Here is a 20955-nt window from a genome sequence, read left to right as displayed (position 1 = left end):
GAGAATCGTTTTCATCGATACGATTGAACATATGATTTGTAATAAATTATACTGTTAAATATACAGGGTGTCCCATTTTAAAGGACCCACTCAAATATCTCAGAAACACTGCGTTAAATCGAAAAATGTTTCAAACAAAAGTTGTGTGGCTTCAAGGGGGCCATAAGACGGTGACAATGATTTGACCTTGGAGAATCATTTGAAGGTCATGTGAAGGTTAACTTTAAAATCTTAAATGGAAACCCCCATTTTTTATTTAGTATTCTTGTAGCTGACATCGAGAGCTTTCCAAAACACTATAATAAAGTACTTTTTCATTAAGTACTTTTTGAGTTATTTTATATTGTATTTTAATCTGACATATTTTGATATAAAAAATAAAATATTTCGTAAAATATTCAGTTTTCGATAATCTTACCGTAATACTTTTATGTACAGAATAATGAGACAAATTAATTAGTGCCAAAAAAAACAAATAATTGTTTAAAAAAATACATTGTAAATAATTTTCTTAAAAACAATTTTTTTTTATACTAATTCATTTGTCTCATTATTCTGTACATAGAAGTATTACGGTAAGATTATCGAAAACTGAATATTTTACGAGATATTTAATTTTATATATCAAAATATGTCAGATTAAAATATAAAATAACTCAAAAAGTACTTAATGAAAAAATACTTTATTATAGTGTTTTGGAAAGCTCTCGATGTCAGCTACAAGAATACTAAATAAAAAATGGGGGTTTCCAATTAAGATTTTAAAGTTGACCTTCACATGATCTTCAAATGATTTTCCAAGGTCAAATCATTGTCACCGTCTTATGGCCCCCTTGAAGCCACACAACTTTTGTTTGAAACATTTTTCGATTTAACGCAGTGTTTCTGAGATATTTGAGTGGGTCCTTTAAAATGGGACACCCTGTATATAAAAAAAATGCAAGATATATTTTGGATGTCTCTTGGTATACGTAAATTAATTTGGAAAACGATTACGAATCATCTTATCTATGTATTTACACATAGAAAAGCTCGTATATATAGTTACTTACATTTTTATCAAATTGTATTCTGATCGAAATTTTTTTCAATCGCTCACAAATCTTCGACGAAATGTGTGATTTTGCAAACGATTTTTCGAAACTCTCGACGATGCTCGAGTCGTCTCATTACGTCAAGCTCTTTATCGCACATGGATTTCCACGTGCCTTTCACGTCAATGCGCTTGCGACAATGTTAATGTTAACCACGTCGTTATAACCTTGCCTGATTTGCCAAAATCAATCGAATTTATTATACCGAGAAAATCGCAGTGATAACATTTGTCACGGATTGCAAAACGATACTTTATTAACATAACATATAAGTTGCTCCCCCTCCCCAACCCCCCCCCCCCCTCTCCTCCATATCTTCAAATGCCATTTTCGGTGCTTTAAACGACGGAACTCTTTCTAACTCTTCGATAGAAAACTTTAGAACTCTTCTGGGGTCACCCAGAGAACTCTAACAATTTTTTTAAAACTTTAAAAATGGGGGACCAACTTCACAGAGAGTATACATAGTTGCTTAAAATTGAATAAAGAAGAAAAACAATGTTATCATTTATTCAGATTTTGGCAATTTCTTTGCTCTGAAACGCGCATAAATAATAACAAAAATAGAACATCTTTTTATATATAGTAAAAAAAATATATATATATCGGCAAAAAATGGTAATTAACATTAACATTGTTGTACATCGGGCAGCTACCTCATTACGATTCTCATGAAATGATGACGAAATAAAGATAGCATATCTTTTCCACAGCCTATCGTCTTGCCAGTCGATTCCCACCTCCCCTCCCTTTCCCCCCCCCCCGCCCCCGAACATTTTCCGCATCGTTAAACATCGTGTCGAGCAAGCGTGTCGCTCGTTGACCCTCGTGTTCCAAGGATGGTCCCGTGGAAATCGACTTCGACGTCATCGTGCGAAATAATTATGCGAGATAAATTGTCATGTCTCGCGGGGGCATCGGCTGCTTTAAAACTTTCTTCGAGAAACTTCATGTATCTTAATATAAAAATAATACGCCGATCGTTGAGTAAATGAGATGAGAAATGCCATTTTGAATCTACTAGTGCACAGATTTTGCCTATTTCCTCTCGAAATATTACACGTTCCCCGTTGTTATCGTCGACGAACGTAAATTTCATGAAATCGAGCGAGGCTCTAAGCTAGCGAGTGTTCTCGGGGGAAAAAAAAAAAAAAAAAAAAAAAAAAACACGCGCGAATGTAACTCGAGACGCAAGCTCGCTGGATGAGGAGAGGTCCGCGATAACGAAACTAGACGAGTTTAGCGAAATTTTATCATAGTTATGATCTCTACTATACTCGCGTAAAAATTTTTTTCTCTATTTCCGTATCTAATCTCACGAAGAAACTTATATATTTTATTTTCTTCATATATTCATTATCCATCTTTGCGAGCCGATACTCTAATAGAGTAAAAAAAAAACGATATTTTTTTTGCGTATATTATTTTTGCGACAAGTATTGTTTATTCTATTTGTAGAATATAATTTTTGTTACTTTATAACGCGCGTATTTAATATAAATTCTTTATTCTTTACAAGAACTATTATAATTTCGTCCAATAAATTAAAAATTCTATAAGAAAGAGCGGATTAATAAAAAATATATATACAAAATATTTTTCCATTTTACTGTGTGGGAGGAAGATTCAATTATGTAATGATAAATTTTAATTTTTGCACGACAGAAACTACATGATGTATTTTCAATACTTTTAAATTGTATCTTTCTTTTATTTTACCATCGTTATTATTTTCGGTAATAAATTTCTATCGATCCGTTTTAATTTATTTCACATTTACGCAGAGGGTTATCGTTTTCAATTTCAAATAATACAAATGTTTCGAAATTGTCCATTATTTCAGATGTCCTTTATACGAGTGGAGCGCGGATGCGCATGAATCAAATATATTGCAAAAGTCGATAACATATTTTATGTACCTATGTTCCGAGTGCTTTATTACAGAGTCGTAATAATCGAAAGCAAAATGAAGCAGTAATAAAATATAATCATTAATTAATGACCGACGTGCTCTTTTCGCAAGCGTGCGAAAGAGTCCACGAGACAAACCAGCACCAGTGTATTGAAAGAGTCAGGTGTCTGTCGTGTAAAAGATTTTTACGTCAAGTTCGTATATACTGAAAAGAGATCCGTGTACTCACCGGGATGACTCGTCGCTCACTCCCGCCCTCTCTCTCTCTCTCTCTCTCTCTCTCTCTCTCTCTCTCTCTCTCTCTCTCTCTCTCGTCTCTTGTCGCACCGGTGTGGCTCCTCCGCTGTGAATCCGTCCACTCCAAGATTACCGTCGTACACCGCGTAATCACGCACCGCACGACTCCCGGACGTCGAGATGGACACGCACGCGACAAAGTACAACGGAAGATTCACTCGCGTTCCTCTACCCGTAACGAGTATCGCGCGGCCCGGGACTGGCGGCGTACTTCTCGCGAGATTGAGAGCGCGAACAGTCACGATATATCTCGATACAAGCCTCGGGCCGTCATGCACTGACTGCCGGCACTCGGTACGCTGTCAGCGACCGTCCCACTGCGCATCCTATCGTCGACTGCGCGCGCACCTTCACGCATTTCGAACGGACCCGGACTCGACCGCTCTCGCGCGACATCAGCGCGCTCTATCGCTGCACCGCGAAAGCAAGTTTCAGTTTCTTCAATGCGCGCATTTCTATACGCATTTGACATAAACACAGTTCAATAAATGTTTACGAAAAGCTAAATATTATCGTCGGAATATTAAAAAAAAAAATATATATATATATAGATCATTTAAAAAATATCTGTATTAATTGTCAGAATAAATATATTAATCTTGTAAAAAAAATCTGATTTCTTGCGATGATTCGTAGGGTAAAAAAACATAATTTTCTCGATTTTTTCAATCGATACATGATATCAATTTATCAGATTCTTACTTGAGGATCCTCTTTGATCTCAGGACTTGCGTAGCGATTCCTCGGTAGACACTCGCATCCCCATAAAAGCGGCCGAGTAATTCCCTTTGCCGGTATCATCGAATACAACGTGATCGTCGATAATCCATCGACTGTAACGGATTTCCGTGACGAGACGGAAACCATGTTTTAACGCGAGCGATTGACTGCGACCTGACGCGAAAACGCCACCGATGGCCGCTAAATTCAGCGTGGACGCGACTTGGACGCAAGTATTCAAGAGGGCGGCACCAATATTCTTCTGTTGATATGACGGATGAACGCATAGGATATGAACTCGAAAATACACGTTGCATTCGAGCTCTTTGTACGCGTCCGTTTGTTTTATTAAAGCGCTGATTAAGCTCATAATTTTCTCCAAGGCCTTTCCCTCGAAATTCTAAATCAAAAATTTTGGATATATATTATATACTTATTTTAAAAAATAAATATAATATATCTATTTTTAATAAATACAATATAATATATATATATATATATATATATATTAAATATAATATATTTAATTATTAATGTAACAGGTTATAATTTTTATATAATATCTATTTACATAAGATATTTTTATACAAAAAAAAAAAAAATATATTGAAGCATATTAATGTATATTGATATTCGATATTATAGTTTTGTGTCGCATTTTTAAATGTCTCGAATAGACATTATTTTCTATTCATCTCTATTTATCTCTATAATAATAACACACGTACCTGCACTCGATTATACGTATCGGATTTATCTGAATCACTATTAACTCGCGTAACAGCGACTCCGACGACACGTCCCGATGCCAGACTAAGAGCTACCAAGCTGGTGGTGTCTTTCATCCACGTTTTTATAAGATCGAGATATACATTGACAGATTTCTCATCCTGCAGTAAGGACACCGTTTTGCACATGGGCTCCTCTCGAAAGAAATGATGCTGCACAAGAATCAACTTTCATTTTCGTAATATTCATAAGGGGATTATTTTTATCTTCATATTATTCTCTACAATGTAATCGAATTAAATTATTGTTAAAGTGAGAGGGAGCGATGTTGAAGCGAAATTTCGATCGCTAATCGATTTAATATTTTATTTATGCATCGCATAAAAAAGTGCATTCTTACAATCAAAATGGAGATACTTATTCTAATTTACTATTGACAGTAATGCGAATAGTCGAGTAAAATAAACGTGATTTTTTTTAACCGAAGAATTCATCTCGAAAAAAGATTTTTACAAAAGGGAGAAAATATGGAGCAGACAACAAGAAGCTTTGTTCATTCGTTGAATGATTGAAATAAAAAACTAGATTGATTAACGCAATCAAGTTATCACGCGGGATTATTTTATTCTTTTCAGATTCTTCCGTTCGCGCTGCTAAACTTTTATCAGACGCAGAGCTTCTTCATACTGCGCTTCTTTGAGATCCTGTATCTTGCATATTGCCGGTGAATCCCACTCTAAAGGCGCGTACATTCTTCCTTCCATCTCGATCATAAATTTATCTTCTTTTTCTTCATCCATGACCATTTTTGACATAGTGTCAAGATAATTGATTCTGATTTTGATTTTGTAATAACAATTATTATTAACTATGAGATGGAAGATGTTGTTAAATGTCAATTGAGCAACGTATCTTCAAATGTCTTCTGTCAATCTGCAATTTGAAGTAAGGAGAAATAGTCATATTTATTTTTTTTATTAAACAAATATTAGCGAAACTGTACTAATTTTATATATGCACTAGAACAACATAGACGCGCGCTTTTACTTATGGACGTTTCCCAATTTTTTTAACTTTTCTTTCCTAACTTCAATTTTTTCTCTCACAAATTGTCAAACTGTCAAAATTCGCATGATTTGACAGTTGCAAATAACACGAATGAAGCAAGTCGCAGCGCACAAATGAGACGGCCAATCAGCATCGCGAAAAAGAGGCTTCAATATATTCGAGTTCGAGGTTTAATGCCTTTTTTAGAAAGAGATAGACATAATATAATATATATTATACGTCTATGATTTTATGCCTATAAACTATACATCGCACAAAACATAATTTATAAACTGAAGGAGCTCTTATATTTGTGCTTAATCGATTATAAATCAATAATATAAAATCAATTATTTGATTAGTTTTAATTATATCGTATTTTTTCTCAACAACAGGATTCAAATGTCAAAAATCACAAATATGAAATAAAAAATGTGTAAATGTGAAATTTTTTCTAAAAGAATGATACATATATTTCATACAGAGAATTGTCTACTGATGAGAGAAAATAAAAAATACTGTAGAATTTTCTTTTTTTCTAATAAGGTTTTTGTGTTCTTTTTCTTTTATATTTATTTATTTATGTATGATTTTTAATGCTAAGAGGTTCATCGCGATATAAGTCACGTTGCATATTTAAGGAAATATTCTAACATTAAGTTTCGAAAACAGTGATTCCATTTCTTTTTTTTTTTTTATTTTCTGAAAAGTTTATGATTTTACAAATAAATTCTCAAAAGCAACAAAACATGCACAAAAATAACAAATTTATATGGGCATTTATGATTTACAACATTATGGGCTTACGAACTTATGGAGTTATAAAACCATAAATTTTTATTTTCGGCTATTGTCAGCCTATAATATAATATATAATTGGTACATACATAGATTGAGACAGATGACAATAGAAAGTTCCTATTTTAAAAAGAAAAAAAGTTTCTTACAAACGTTAAAGGATATAACTTTGAAAAAAAAAAAAACGCTATTCTATTCAAAAATTTTTACAAATGTAACATGAGAAAAGGAAAATTTTAAGATTTATCGAAATCGTGCAACAAATTTTTTGTCAATTTACAACATTTTTATCTTATTTATTTATTTATAATTTACGTAGAAAACATTCTTTTGACATATGACATGCCGCTTGAATGAACATATGCTCGAAAATTGTCTTGTCTATCCTGTCATCTGTTTGTCGTTCAATTGTAATATCTATTTGTCTTTAACTTTCCCTGTCGGATTTACACGCTCGTAAAACATTTTCTTTGAAAATCCTCACTTTCTATTGTCATTTTTATTGTCGGTCTACGCGAGTATACATGAATCATACACAATGAGCGTATAATCACAGAAAATAAAAGAAAGTTTGTCAGTCTGTATTTGATAAATGACCTTGAGTGAACATTAATATTTCGGTCTTCGTACCATCGTTTAAAATTTTTGATAAAATTTTACGATACTTACAATTGGATTTGATATGTATATTTTGTCTGCTATTCCGGATTTATCGCAAAGTACGCTTTCCTTTTGCTGGAAAAGTCTTGCTAGATTGCTCTTTCCATTTTACGGGCTTCGTACAAGCTTCTTTGAATCATTTTAAGCTACGACACATCGCTCTCGATAGCCGTTTCTCATTATAGAAACCGGTGAATATTTTGCATTATTGTCCGATCACGATGATTCATATTTTCATTATCTTTAGTACGGGATAATAGCTTTTAAAAGGATCCAAATGGATTTTCTCTAACATGACGGCGATTTTAAATCCTAATCCACGACTTTCCATTTCATTCAAATTTCTATCTCTTTTACACTTTCTACGAATTTTACGAATTCGACTTTAATATTTTCACAGTCTATTTTTGAAATATTGTACTTTTGATCTATGTAATTAACGTTGATTTTTTTGAACCTGTTACATTAAAGTGTACCTTTTTAAAAGTTTAGTTTTGAAGTTATAAACATTTAAGTATATTTAAGAAAAATAAAATTATATATATATATACATATATATATACAGGATGTCCCATTTTAATCTCCTCAGGCAAATATCTCAAAAACCAGGCCCGAAAGAGAAAAATTTTTCAGACAAAAGTTGTTTGGTTTCGAGGGGGCCATAAGATGGTACCATTGGTTTGACCTTGGAAAATCATTTGAAGATCATGTAAAGGTCAACTTTAAAATCTTAAATAGAAACCCCCATTTTTTATTTAGTATTCTTGTAACTGACATCGAGAGCTTTTCAAAACACTATAATAAAGTATTTTTTCATTAAGTACTTTTTGAGTTATTTTATATTATAATCTGACATATTTTGATATAAAAAATAAAATATTTCGTAAAATATTCAGTTTTCGATAATCTTACCGTAATACTTTTATGTACAGAATAATGAGACAAATTAATTAGTGCCAAAAAAAAAAACAAATAATTGTTTAAAAAAATACATTGTAAATAATTTTCTTAAAAACAATTTTTTTTTATACTAATTGTTTGGCTCATTATTCTGTACATAGAAGTATTACGGTAAGATTATCAAAAACTAAATATTTTACGAGATATTTAATTTTTTATATCAAAATATGTCAGATTAAAATATAAAATAACTCAAAAAGTACTTAATAAAAAAATACTTTATTATAGTGTTTTGGAAAGCTCTCGATGTTAGCTACAAAAATGCTAAATAAAAAATGGGGGTTTCCATTTAAGATTTTAAAGTTGACCTTCACATGACCTTCAAATGATTTTCCAAGATCAAATCATTGTCACCGTCTTATGGCCCCCTTGAAGCCACACAACTCTCGTCTGAAACATTTTTCTCTTCCGGGCTTGGTTTTTGAGATATCTGCCTGAGGAAATTAAAATGGAACACCCTGTATAATGTTTTCAAAATTTTACTGTAGATTATATGTTAAAATTATGCAATGTGTGTGACTTATTGTAATCAAAGCAATCGCATGGCGTTGATACTCGTATATAAATAAATAGATAGAAAAAAAAAATACAGACGAATATATTTTTAATCGCGATTATTTATCAAGAAACAATGTTAGCTTCCTTATAACTTATCCTTTTTGGCCAATTTTCGTTATTATCATTGTTATATTTCTTTTTCTAATCGTGGAGTGATTTGTCCAAATACAACATTAGATATCTTAATAGCTATTTCTATCTCTCAGCTATCTTTCTCGTTATCGCTATCGTTACAATTGAAATATAACCGTTACTATTGAAATATGAAGAAAAGATTTTTATTATTAAAAAAATAAGTATAAGACATAAATATATTTTATTTCAAAGCTTAGTATTTTTTCATTCTCGTTCACGAACGAGAAATTGAGTACGCTCAGTGTTTAGAGACTGATAAAACTGTTACGAGTACGAGCATAGTTCCACCACGTGTATGAATATATTGTATATTTATAAATTATTATTATTAAAAATTTCACACATTTTCATTTCGGTTTAAAAGCCGTTTTATGATATTGAGAATTTGCATAAAATTTTTGTTTAAACTATGTATCGTTTCTCTCTTCACGACAATTAAAGAAATTCTATAATTTATTTTGAATTAATTGTATAATCGTTAGCAGGAAAGATCAATTGCTCGGCTAACCGCATTGATCTTATATCTGTGTTTACAAAACTATTTCTTCAACAATTCTTTAAAAATTTTCTTTATCTTCCATTAGAAAGTTTTTTTTTAGAAATATGGTATGTGTACTTTTGAAATATCTAACGCTTGCGCAGTTTACAATAGTTGTTCCCCCCACTTTCCACTTGCCAAAATCTACCTAAGTGGGGATGCCGGATAGATGCTAGTTTTCAGACAGGTCAGGCTGCGGCATACTGTTCTGTTGCATTCGGTGTGTATGTGTGTGCGTGTGTGACACAGGTTGTTACCGAATATATTATAGTATACCGTATTTTTTAATTTTTTATCAACACACGTGATATTTCTTAAACTATCTAAAAACATGGAATTCAATCCAGAATTTACTTTGAAACAATTAAATGTTAAATTGTATATTCAAAATTGCAAATTATTACAAAGAAGTTTATTATTACCTGGGATGTGCATGGAAATTAATTGTGGTAGCGGATACACAACAAGATACTGTCTTTTGCCAAAACTTCAACCAAGATCGACAATAATAGGTAAGAAATATAATAAATTATAAAAGAATATATATAATAATATATTAAGATAAAATTATTTTTTTCTAATTTGATTATTACGTACGACTTAAAGGTACTGATAGCTCGGAAACCATGATCGAATACGCAAGAAGAAATTATAGAAACAATGGACAAATCGATTTTAAAGTTCTGGATATTCAGACAAAACATTTGCCTGAAGAATATATCGGCCAATTTGATCATATATTTTCATTTCCCACTGTGCATGCTCGTACTAATATTTTGTAAGTAGAAAATAAGTTTATATTTTGTAAAAGAGAAAAGAAGATTTTTTTTTTTTTTCATGTAATTCCCTTCTTTCGATAATTTTGTCAACATTTATCCAAAGAATTATTATAAAATAATAACATTTTAAATGCAAAAACGCTTTATGTCAATTGATTTCAATATTTTATTATTTATTATTAAATTGGGACTAGATTAAAGTAAATTTTAATTATCCAGAAATATTTTAACACATGCATAACTTATAGCAATAATTGTATTTATTTTCTTTATTTAACAGTCAAGAATTTGAAAATGTTTATAAAATGCTGAAACCTGGTGGAAACTTTCATATGTGTATCGTAACAATTCACGATGCGTTCACGTTATATAGACGTATGGTGAATCATCAAACTTTCGGATCATATTTTAAGGTATAGATATAGATATATCGATATTTTAAATATTATTTTACATGTTTCCACTACATATCTTTCATTATTATTCTTATATTTACATGGTACCTGAAGGAATACATGGCACCATTTCATTATTCTATTAATCCTGCGAGAGAAGTAAGGCAATTGCTTCAATTCTTCGGATTTATAATTCAGTACTATCGTCCTGCGCCATTAATGAAATATACTTCAAATTATCTTTTACGTAAGTACTTTTACTCTTCATGCTACATTTACCAATCATACTTATATACTGATTATAAATGATGGAAAATATTAATGGTATAGAAAAAGTCTTTTTTATTAAGTAATTTAATAATAATATAAATCATATCAATAATTTAATTAATTTTTTATTTATTTTTATATATAATAATTTTACATATAAAAATTATTATTTATTTTGACAGCGTATATCTTTTCTGGCCTTTCATTTATGGACAACATGTCATCTAAGCAGCAAAAAGACATCAAGAATGAGCTCACACATCAATTTATTAATATAGAAAAAAGAGTTCAGCGTGTTTATCGTAATATTCCAGATTTTAACGAAACCGATGTCGATATATATGATATGTTGGAAATTTACGCACGTAAACCGCAAAGAAATTGACGATAATGGATATATTATATATATTGTATATGAAACTTATTTATTAATATTTTATATAATATGTATATATGAAATAATTTGATTTGTATACCCAAAAAAAAAAACTAATTTTATTAATTGAAGAGGATTGTAATATATAAATAAAATTATATAAATTTTATTTTACGCGTATCTTTTAATGGAAATTGAATACAAAATACATTATATGAGCACTGATGAAAAGAAAAATTTGTAAATATAAAACGTCATTAAGCTGGAGAATAATGAAAAATGTGTTTTGGTATTAGTAGTACTAGTTGTAAAAAAAAACAATCGCTCATTATATGTTCCTTATATAATTGTTGTTTTACAATGTGATTTTAGGAATAAGAATAAAATACTTGTGCATTGAAATAATATATTTATTTAAAATCTTTTTTTTATACAATAATCAGTTTTTTCATATTTTAATAATAATTGTAGTTAATGGGTGTAACAATCTTGTTAAAAAAAATAATAGTATTTAACTATACCTATTATTTTTCACAAACAGTTTAACAAGAAAAGTAAATTGAAATGATATTAAAAAATTACAAAACCGGAAAACCAAAAAAAAAAAAAAACAAGAAATTGGAAAATATTAAAAACAGATATATATCAGTAAGAGTCTTTAATACCTCTAAGTTACAAGTTAGAAAAAAAAAAGCAAAAGATCAGCTGATTTACCAAGATGTTGTATGTGAATCTCGACACGTCAGTGAAATTGCTCGAGTTTACGCTGACATTCGGCAGCAGCAATCTACGCGTGTAGTGCATTACGTCTATAATTCGATACAGCAACTTATTTACTTATTGTAGCTTTATGAAAAATTATAGAAAACATTTTAGTTTTAAAGACTTGCTAAGTTACCAAAAGACTTTATTTAAGCAATATTCATATTATATGTCACAATTTATAGAAAACTGACAAAATATCGGAGAAAAATATTTTGCATTAATGTTATATAAATTTTTTGACATCTAGAATATTTACTAAATTTCACATTATCTAGATAAATATATTATAGTTATACAAATTTCTACTAAATATTTAGAATTTTGTACAACAAAACTTATAATGTTACATATATACAATTATTACACATTATATACAATAACGTTAAATGGATTGTTATATTTTACGCTATATTTTCGGCTTTCACGATTTGTTTCGAGTCTTTGCAATTTTCTTTTTTTTTTTTTTTTTTTTGCAGTTCGTGCAACTGATTGTCCGAAACGACGACGAACAGTTGATTCGTACACGTGGCAGACCGTCTATCTATACTACTTCCTTCAAACCTTGAGCGTACGCGACTTTTCATTCATAAATCGAAAGCCTCTGCGCTCGATTTTATAATTTTAGGAGTGACAATAACTCTACTACTACGCCGAGCAATTGCCATTGTCACGATAAGTCACGGGTTACATATTTAAGAAAATACAATATTTTACTATTAAGTTTTGAGAATATTGATTTTATTTTTCTCGAATTTTCTCGAAAGTTTGCGACTTCGAAAGTGAATTCTTAAGAATGACAGTATATGCACAAAAATAACGAATCTACAGGAATTTATGGCATATAGTACCGTTAGAGGGAAAATTCGTTTATTCAAGGCTTATCTTTCTTTTATTTTCGGCTATTGTCCTTTCATAAAGAACATGGGTTAATAAATGACAGATGTCTATTTTAAAAGAGAAAGTTTCTTACAAACGTTTCGTATTGAATCTTGAGCGAAGTACATGATTAAGTAAAAATTCAGCACCGAATCCTTCGAAGAAAAGAAATATATAATAAACGCGATTGCGATCAGTATCGGGAAATTATTTGCTATTATAATATATTGTAATTAAGGATTAGTTACTATGTATAAATAATATGTAACTACATATATATATATATATATATATATTATAATAAGATATATTATAATTAAGAATTAATTACTATGTATAAATAATATGTAACTATACACAGGGTGCCTCATTTTAAAGGACCCACTCAAATATCTCAGAAACACTGCGTTAAATCGAAAAATGTTTCAAACAAAAGTTGTGTAGCTTCAAGGGGGCCATAAGATGGTGACAATGATTTGACCTTGGAAAATCATTTGAAGGTCATGTGAAGATCAACTTTAAAATCTTAAACGGAAACCCCCATTTTTTATTTAGTATTCTTATAGCTGACATCGAGAGCTTTCCAAAACACTATAATAAAGTATTTTTTTATTAAGTACTTTTTGAGTTATTTTATATTTTAATCTGACATATTTTGATATAAAAAATTTAATATCTCGTAAAATATTTAGTTTTTGATAATCTTACCGTAATACTTCTATGTACAGAATAATGAGACAAATCAATTAGTATTAAAAAAAAATTGTTTTTAAGAAAATTATTTACAATGTATTTTTTTAAACAATTATTTGGTTTTTTTTTGGCACTAATTAATTTGTCTTATTATTCTGTACATAGAAGTATTACGGTAAAATTATCGAAAACTGAATATTTTACGAAATATTTAATTTTTTATATCAAAATATGTCAGATTAAAATATAAAATAACTCAAAAAGTACTTAATAAAAAAATACTTTATTATAGTGTTTTGGAAAGCTCTCGATGTCAAGAATATTAAATAAAAAATGGGGGTTTCCGTTTAAGATTTTAAAGTTGACCTTCATATGATCTTCAAATGATTTTCCAAGGTCAAATCATTGTCACCATCTTATGGCCCCCTTGAAGCCACACAACTTTTGTTTAAAACATTTTTCGATTTAACGCAGTGTTTCGAAGATATTTGAGTGGGTCCTTTAAAATGGGACATCCTGTATATATAAGCAAATATTATAATTATTACAAGTATTCTGTTAAGTATTTAATGTTTTATAAAACATATATATATATATATATATATACATACACATATAAAATTTACATTTAATATAAGATTTTATAAAGTTTTATACGCGCACGTGAAAAACATAAATATAAAGTGAGACAATCTCATAATAATTTTTTTTTATTATTAATTTTTATACTATTAAATATCCATTTTTATATCTTTGAAGTTTGATGTTTTGTTCTAGATAATAGAAAATTTTTTATAAATATTAAGATATATACATATATATTTATATTCTTGAACTGTTATTAAAAATTTGACACTTTGCTTTGCTTTGGAGATCGTCTTTTGATCACTGAGAGAATTTGCGATAAACTATAAATTGTATTTCATTAAAATTAAAAAATTAAAAAATCATTTCGAGTCGATTCTGAATTGATGGCACATAATCAACTATTTGGTTAACTGCACTGATTTCATGTCTATTTTTCTCTCAATAAATTAAGATGGAGAGTAGAAGTTAGCGTGTGTGTGTTAGATAGAAGAAATAGAGATGTACACTACCTTTTTAGATTGTTTTAAGGAATTGATAGTACATAACATATGTCAAGTAATTATACATAAAAATTTATGAAAATAAAAATTTTAATTTTACAGAGCGAATCTTTACTTTAACTTATAAATTAATTATTAATTTTATATTTTAAAAATATGTTTTGTGTGTACAATATCCGCAAGTTCGTGAATCTCGTGATTAGATTTATCAACTTTTAGCGTAGTTGATTAGTCCGTCCTTAAAAGCATCCTTTAATAATAGATCTTTTATAAATTCCCTTCTTTTAGAAAGATTTTTCTAGAGATTTGGTATAATTCCTAGAAGTCTAGTATGTCTAGTGTGTGACCTGCACACACACAATAGCTGTTTTTCACTTTCTGTTTGTTAGATGTTTGGTTGAGAGGGGATGACAGATATAAGAATAAAATCTTTCGAGTGGGGCATTCTTTCGTACATTGCTAACGTTAGTGCTAAGACATTTCAGCTACGTTGTAACGTTCTGTCGCATACATATCCGTATTTGATTACGCGTTATTATCGGAATATTATAGTATTATATTTTAATTTTCTATCAATGTGTACTTGGCCGCAAACCAACATCCAAGAAGAATATATAGGAATAATATTTTAATGTGTGCGTGACCTTCATTCTATAAGAGTTATGGATTTCAATACAGAACAGACGTTGAAAGAGGTAAATGTTAGTAGGTTTACCGACAATTGGGATGTAATAAATGAAGGTATATGGCCACCTATGAAGTGCATGGACATTAATTGTGGTTTTGGATACACAACTAGGTACTTTCTTTTGCCAGAACTTCATAACAGATCGACGATGATAGGTAAGAATATAATAAATTGTAATAGAATAATATATAATAATATATTGATATTTCTTAATTCAAATATTTATTTGAAGGTACCGATAGTTCAAAAACAATGATCGATTATGCGAGGAGAAAATATAAAAATAATGAACGAATCGAATTTGATGTTCTTGACATCCAAACGAAAAATTTGCCTGACGAATATATCACTGCATTTGATCATATCTTTTCATCTCCCACTGTGCACTCTCGTAATAATATCTCGTAAGTATAAGTGAAATTTTTATTTTGTAAAATACAGGAGGGAAGAGAAAGATAATCGATCTTATACATGTGTTTCACAAAAAACGGCTTTAAGTAAATAATATTTTTATATATTGTACTTCTGTCGAACACATTTTCATTGCTTTTTTCGATATTTTTTGGTCAACATTTATGCAAAAAATTATGATAAAATAATTAACATTTTAAAGGCAAAAACGCTTTTTGTTATATATGGTTTTGGTATTTTGTTAAAATAAAATTAGATTAAAATATAAGTATTGTAATCTAAGAATATTCTGTATACGAAACTTTTAGCAATTAGTTATACCTCTTTTCTTTATTTAATAGACAAGAGTTTGAAAATGTTTATCGGATGCTCAAACCTGGTGGGAAGTTCCATCTATCTATGGTGATATCTCACGATGCATTCACATTGTATGAACATATGGTGGATCATCCAATTTTCGGCTCATATTTTGAGGTACAGATATATCAATATTTTAGATATATTTTGTATTATTTTTTATATATATTCTAATTATTCTAATTATTATTTTTATATTTACATGATACATGAAGAAATATACTGCGCCGTTTGATAATCCTGAAAGAGAAATAAAGCGATTACTTGCACGTCTTGGATTTAACGTACACTATTGCCGTTCTGTACCAAATATGAAATATAAAACAGACTATCTTTTACGTAAGTAACTGTTATTCTTAAACATACTTATATACGTCGATCATGAATGTTTGAATTTCGTAGAGAAAAAAAATCAAATTTAGTTTAATAGAACCATTTTATTATGATATAAATTATATTAATAATTTAATTCTTTCTTTCTCTCTTTTTCTCCCTTTATCTCTTTTTATTTATTTATTTATTTTTTTTTTTTTATATAATATATAGTTACGGTTGAGAATTATTATTTATTTTGACAGCGTATATTTTTTCTGGTCTTTCCTTTATAAACGAGATGTCATCTGAACAACAAAAGGATCTCAAGAATGAGCTTACAATTTGTTATAATAAAATGGAAAAAAAAATAGATAGTTTTTCTGATGTTGACGAATCTAATTATCGTGATATATATGACATATTGCAACTCTCTGCATGTAAAACTCGAAGAGATGGATAATAACTATCTGGATATATTGTCCACATTATATAAAAAATTTACTTATTTATTAATATTTAATGTAATAAGTTTATGCGATATATATATATATATATATATATATATAAGTAAGTCGTCATTATAAATCACCGATCGCATTAAAGGTAATATTTTAGTGTAAAATTTTTTGAAAAAGATTAATTTGCTCTTTTCATGTTTTTTTTTTAATATTTATGATTTTAAAAATTAACTTTTAAGAATAGTTTTATCGAAATGTTTACCGAAATAAGAAATCTACAGACATTTACAAATTCTGCTCAATTTACAATTAACCGACTTAATGTCAACTATTTCCAACTATAAATCAACACATTTGTTTCTAATTTTGACTTTTGTCTGCCTATGGCATGTATAAGTTACCAAATGACAATGAAAAGTGCTTATTTTAAAAGAAAATATTTCATACAAAAGTGTTTAGTATTAAGTAATATATATATACTGGGTGGCCCATTTTAATCCATCCAGTCGAATATCTCAAAAACCAAGCCCGGAAGAGAAAAATGTTTCAAACAAAAGTTGTGTGGCTTCAAGGGGGCCATAAGATGGTGACAATGATTTGACCTTGGAAAATTATTTGAAGGTCATGTGAAGGTCAATTTTAAAATATTAAATAGAAACCCCCATTTTTTATTTAGTATTCTTGTAGCTGACATTGAGAGCTTTCCAAAACACTATAATAAAATATTTTTTCATTAAGTACTTTTTGAATTATTTTATATTTTAATCTAACATCTTTTGATATAAAAAATTAAATATCTCATAAAATATTCAGTTTTTGATAATCTTACCGTAATACTTTTATGTACAGAATAATGAGACAAATCAATTAGTGAAAAAACAAAAACAAATAATTGTTTAAAAAAATACATCGTAAATAATGTTTTTAAAAACTATTATTTTTTTATACTAATTGATTTCTATCATTATTCTGTACATAAAAGTATTATGGTAGGATTATCAAAAACTAACTATTTTATGAGATATTTAATTTTTTATATCAAAAGATGTCAGATTAAAATATAAACTAACTCAAAAAGTACTGAATAAAAAAATAGTTTGTTATAGTGTTTTGGAAAGCTCTCGAGGCAAGCTACAAGAATACTAAATAAAAAATGAGAGTTTCCATTTAAGATTTTAAAGTTGACCTTCCCGTGACCTTCAAATGACTCGTCAAGGTCAAACCAATGGTACCATCTTATGGCCCCCTCGAAACCAAACAACTTTTGTCGGAAACATTTTTCTCTTCCGGGCTTGGTTTTTGAGATATTCGACTGGATGTATTAAAATGGGCCACCCAGTATGTATATTTATAAAAAATCTATTAGACAAGTAGCAGATTGAGCACAAAATAAAAAAAAGCCATATAAATTGAATGTGACAATTAGATTATAAGGAAAAATTTTCTGTGAACAATATGTCCGATCCGAGCAGTAAAAGTTTACGCGTCAAAACAAAAGCGCGCAACTAATAAATTACAAATAAAACTGTAAAAAACAAAATTTTTAATCAGAAATAAATTTATTGTGAAAATCACAGCGCACATACGTGCACGCACGCATGCTCGCTCGCAGAAGCGTTTAGTTTAGAAAATTCGTGCGTTTATGCATGTGCGTGCCTGATTATTACAATACATACAATACACACAAATGTATATAGATAAAGTATTAATTAATATGCAGTCATTAAGTAAACATTTATAACATATTTGTTTTTGATAAAGAAATCAATAATAAGATTGTAATAATTAAATCTTTTTTAAAAAAAAGTCTTATTCACAAAAAGATAAAACAATGTTAAATCTCCAAGTTCTCAGTCTTTACTTTGTAAAAATATCTATATTTCTTACTCCTTTTAAATCTTTAGCATATTTCTTCGAATATTTCTTTTAAACCTTGCTTTAGCTTTCCTAGAAAGATTTTTTAAAAAGGTCGATACATTTTCCAACAATGTCTACTACCTGCGCTGCATACACACAATAGCTGTTCGCAAATTTCTGTTTGTCGATTGCCTGAGGATATCGGATATATAAGCGATGATTTTTGACCAATATTTTATTCAAATTTGTCGTACATATTCAATCGTACGTATTTTGTGCGTGATTACTTATAATTATTCCAATATTAGGATATTTTAGTATATCTATCTTCGTATTAACAAGATGTATGAAGTTTAATCCGAAATTTACTTTAAAAACACACAATGCTTGGTTCAATTTTTTTAGCCGGGAAAAGAGATCTTTGGGTCTTGAGCCTGGGAAATGCATGGAAGTTAATTGTGATTTTGCATATACAACAAGACACATTCTTCCGCTAAAAGTTTATCCAGACACGCTAATAATAGGTATGCTACTTTGAATTTGGAAGAAATTTCTTCTTAAAAATTATACGTTACTAAATATATTATAACGTATAGTGACAAATTATAGTGAAATCTTAAATAATTTTTCGCATAGATTAAAAACTGATAGTATACAATTAAATACTTTAAACAGTTAATTTTTTTTTAACAATGTTTAATACTCTCCTATTTTTTATACTTCTCTACTTGTTATACAAGTTTAAATATTTCTTTCTGTACTTGATGCCTTTTACTATTTTTCTAGAGATTGTCTTAGAGAGAAGTTTAGTATTTTCTACACAAATCTACTACCTGCGTTTCAAACACATATACATTTATAAGCTTTACACAATATAGCCTCATTTTCTTTTCATTACCTAAGTAGGGATATGTGTAAAAGCATTAACTCAGGTTACGTTCTATTCTGTTCTACAGTCCATTTTTTATGCGTGATTACATTCTGCTATTAATATTAAAATAATAATAATAAGAAATAATATTAGAATATTAGAAAATATAATTTCAGCATATCCGTCTTCATGTTAACTATAAAATCTTGCAAGTTTAATCTGGAAGAGTCTTTAAAAATCAACAATGCTTGATATTTCCATTTTCGTAAACAAATCGAAGAGATACAAGCGATGAAAAGCTTATAACAAAGAATAAATAAAAAAATAGAATGTAATTATTCTATTGTTTTAAAATGCTTTCCGAAAAATATTACTTGTAAATCAGTGTAAAGATTGATTTAAATATATATTGATATTCGTTTATGTTTATCGATTAGTAAGATACTTATTAACGATATTAAAAGCTATTTACGTGACATACTTGTTATTATGTCAAGTTATTATGTCGATATTATTATTATTCGTCGGTAGTCTTTCAAAATAATATAAGATCGCTTTTTCATAGATATATTTTCGGCATCGATAATTCGTAATAATAATAAAATAATTAAAGTAAATTATTATTAAAGAACTGTATCACATATCAGATAACAAGTTTAATATTTAGGGTGAGTCATCGCAGAAGCGCAGAATATTTATATATATATATATATGCCAAAAAAAAACAAATAATTGTTTAAAAAAATACATTGTAAATAATTTTCTTAAAAACAATTTTTTTTTTATACTAATTGATTTGTCTCATTATTCTGTACATAGAAGTATTACGGTAAGATTATCAAAAACAAAATATTTTACGAGATATTTAATTTTTTATATCAAAATATGTCAGATTAAAATATAAAATAACTCAAAAAGTACTTGATGAAAAAATACTTTATTATAGTGTTTTGGAAAGCTCTCGATGTCAGCTACAAGAATACTAAATAAAAAATGGGGATTTCCGTTTAAGATTTTAAAGTTGACCTTTACATGACCTTCAAATGATTTTCCAAGGTCAAATCATTGTCACCATCTTACGGCCCCCTTGAAGCCACACAACTTTTGTTTGAAACATTTTTCTCTTCCGGGCTTGGTTTTTGAGATATTCGACTGGATGGATTAAAATGGGCCACCCAGTATATATATTTTTTTTTTTGAAGATGCAAGAGAAATATGCAGAATGTATGTGGAAGAACAATTAAATGATTTTAAGAGAGAGCATGATAAGTACAATTCTTTTTTCAAAGTTATTGAAATTTAATGCAT

The 20955-nt window shown here is 28.9% G+C and overlaps 3 protein-coding genes across 4 annotated transcripts in view; 1 reads left to right on the top strand and 2 right to left on the bottom strand.

Annotated features, from left to right (window-relative positions):
• Positions 1-3628, bottom strand: part of LOC138938833 (amyloid beta A4 precursor protein-binding family B member 1-interacting protein) — a 141157-nt gene extending 137529 nt beyond the window's left edge. The window contains exons 1-2 of one of the 2 annotated variants that reach the window (XM_070306146.1): positions 3320-3628; positions 3236-3283 (exon numbers count right to left, since the gene is read on the bottom strand). The gene's annotated coding sequence lies outside the window, so the exon portion shown is untranslated. Of the gene's footprint in view, positions 1-3235 lie in introns of both variants that reach the window. The other variant, XM_070306147.1, reaches the window with a different exon arrangement.
• Positions 3629-4024: 396 nt separating this feature from the next.
• Positions 4025-5552, bottom strand: LOC138938522 (uncharacterized). Its single transcript, XM_070305566.1, has 3 exons — positions 5412-5552; positions 4752-4964; positions 4025-4423 (listed from the first exon to the last, which is right to left on the bottom strand). The coding sequence occupies exons 1-3, from the start codon at positions 5550-5552 to the stop codon at positions 4025-4027; spliced, it is 753 nt and encodes a 250-aa protein (XP_070161667.1).
• A 9800-nt stretch (positions 5553-15352) lies between these two features.
• LOC138938521 (juvenile hormone acid O-methyltransferase-like) lies at positions 15353-19424 on the top strand. The gene is made up of 4 exons (XM_070305565.1): positions 15353-15533; positions 15611-15782; positions 16131-16263; positions 19413-19424. The coding sequence occupies exons 1-4, from the start codon at positions 15353-15355 to the stop codon at positions 19422-19424; spliced, it is 498 nt and encodes a 165-aa protein (XP_070161666.1).
• The last annotated feature ends 1531 nt before the right edge of the window (positions 19425-20955 follow it).

Source organism: Polyergus mexicanus, unplaced genomic scaffold (genome assembly GCF_030449975.1).
Source record: "Polyergus mexicanus isolate NDT 795.1 unplaced genomic scaffold, iyPolMexi1.0 SCAF_13, whole genome shotgun sequence".
Lineage (NCBI taxonomy): Eukaryota > Metazoa > Arthropoda > Insecta > Hymenoptera > Formicidae > Polyergus > Polyergus mexicanus.
This window is presented reverse-complemented; position numbering and strand designations above follow the sequence as displayed.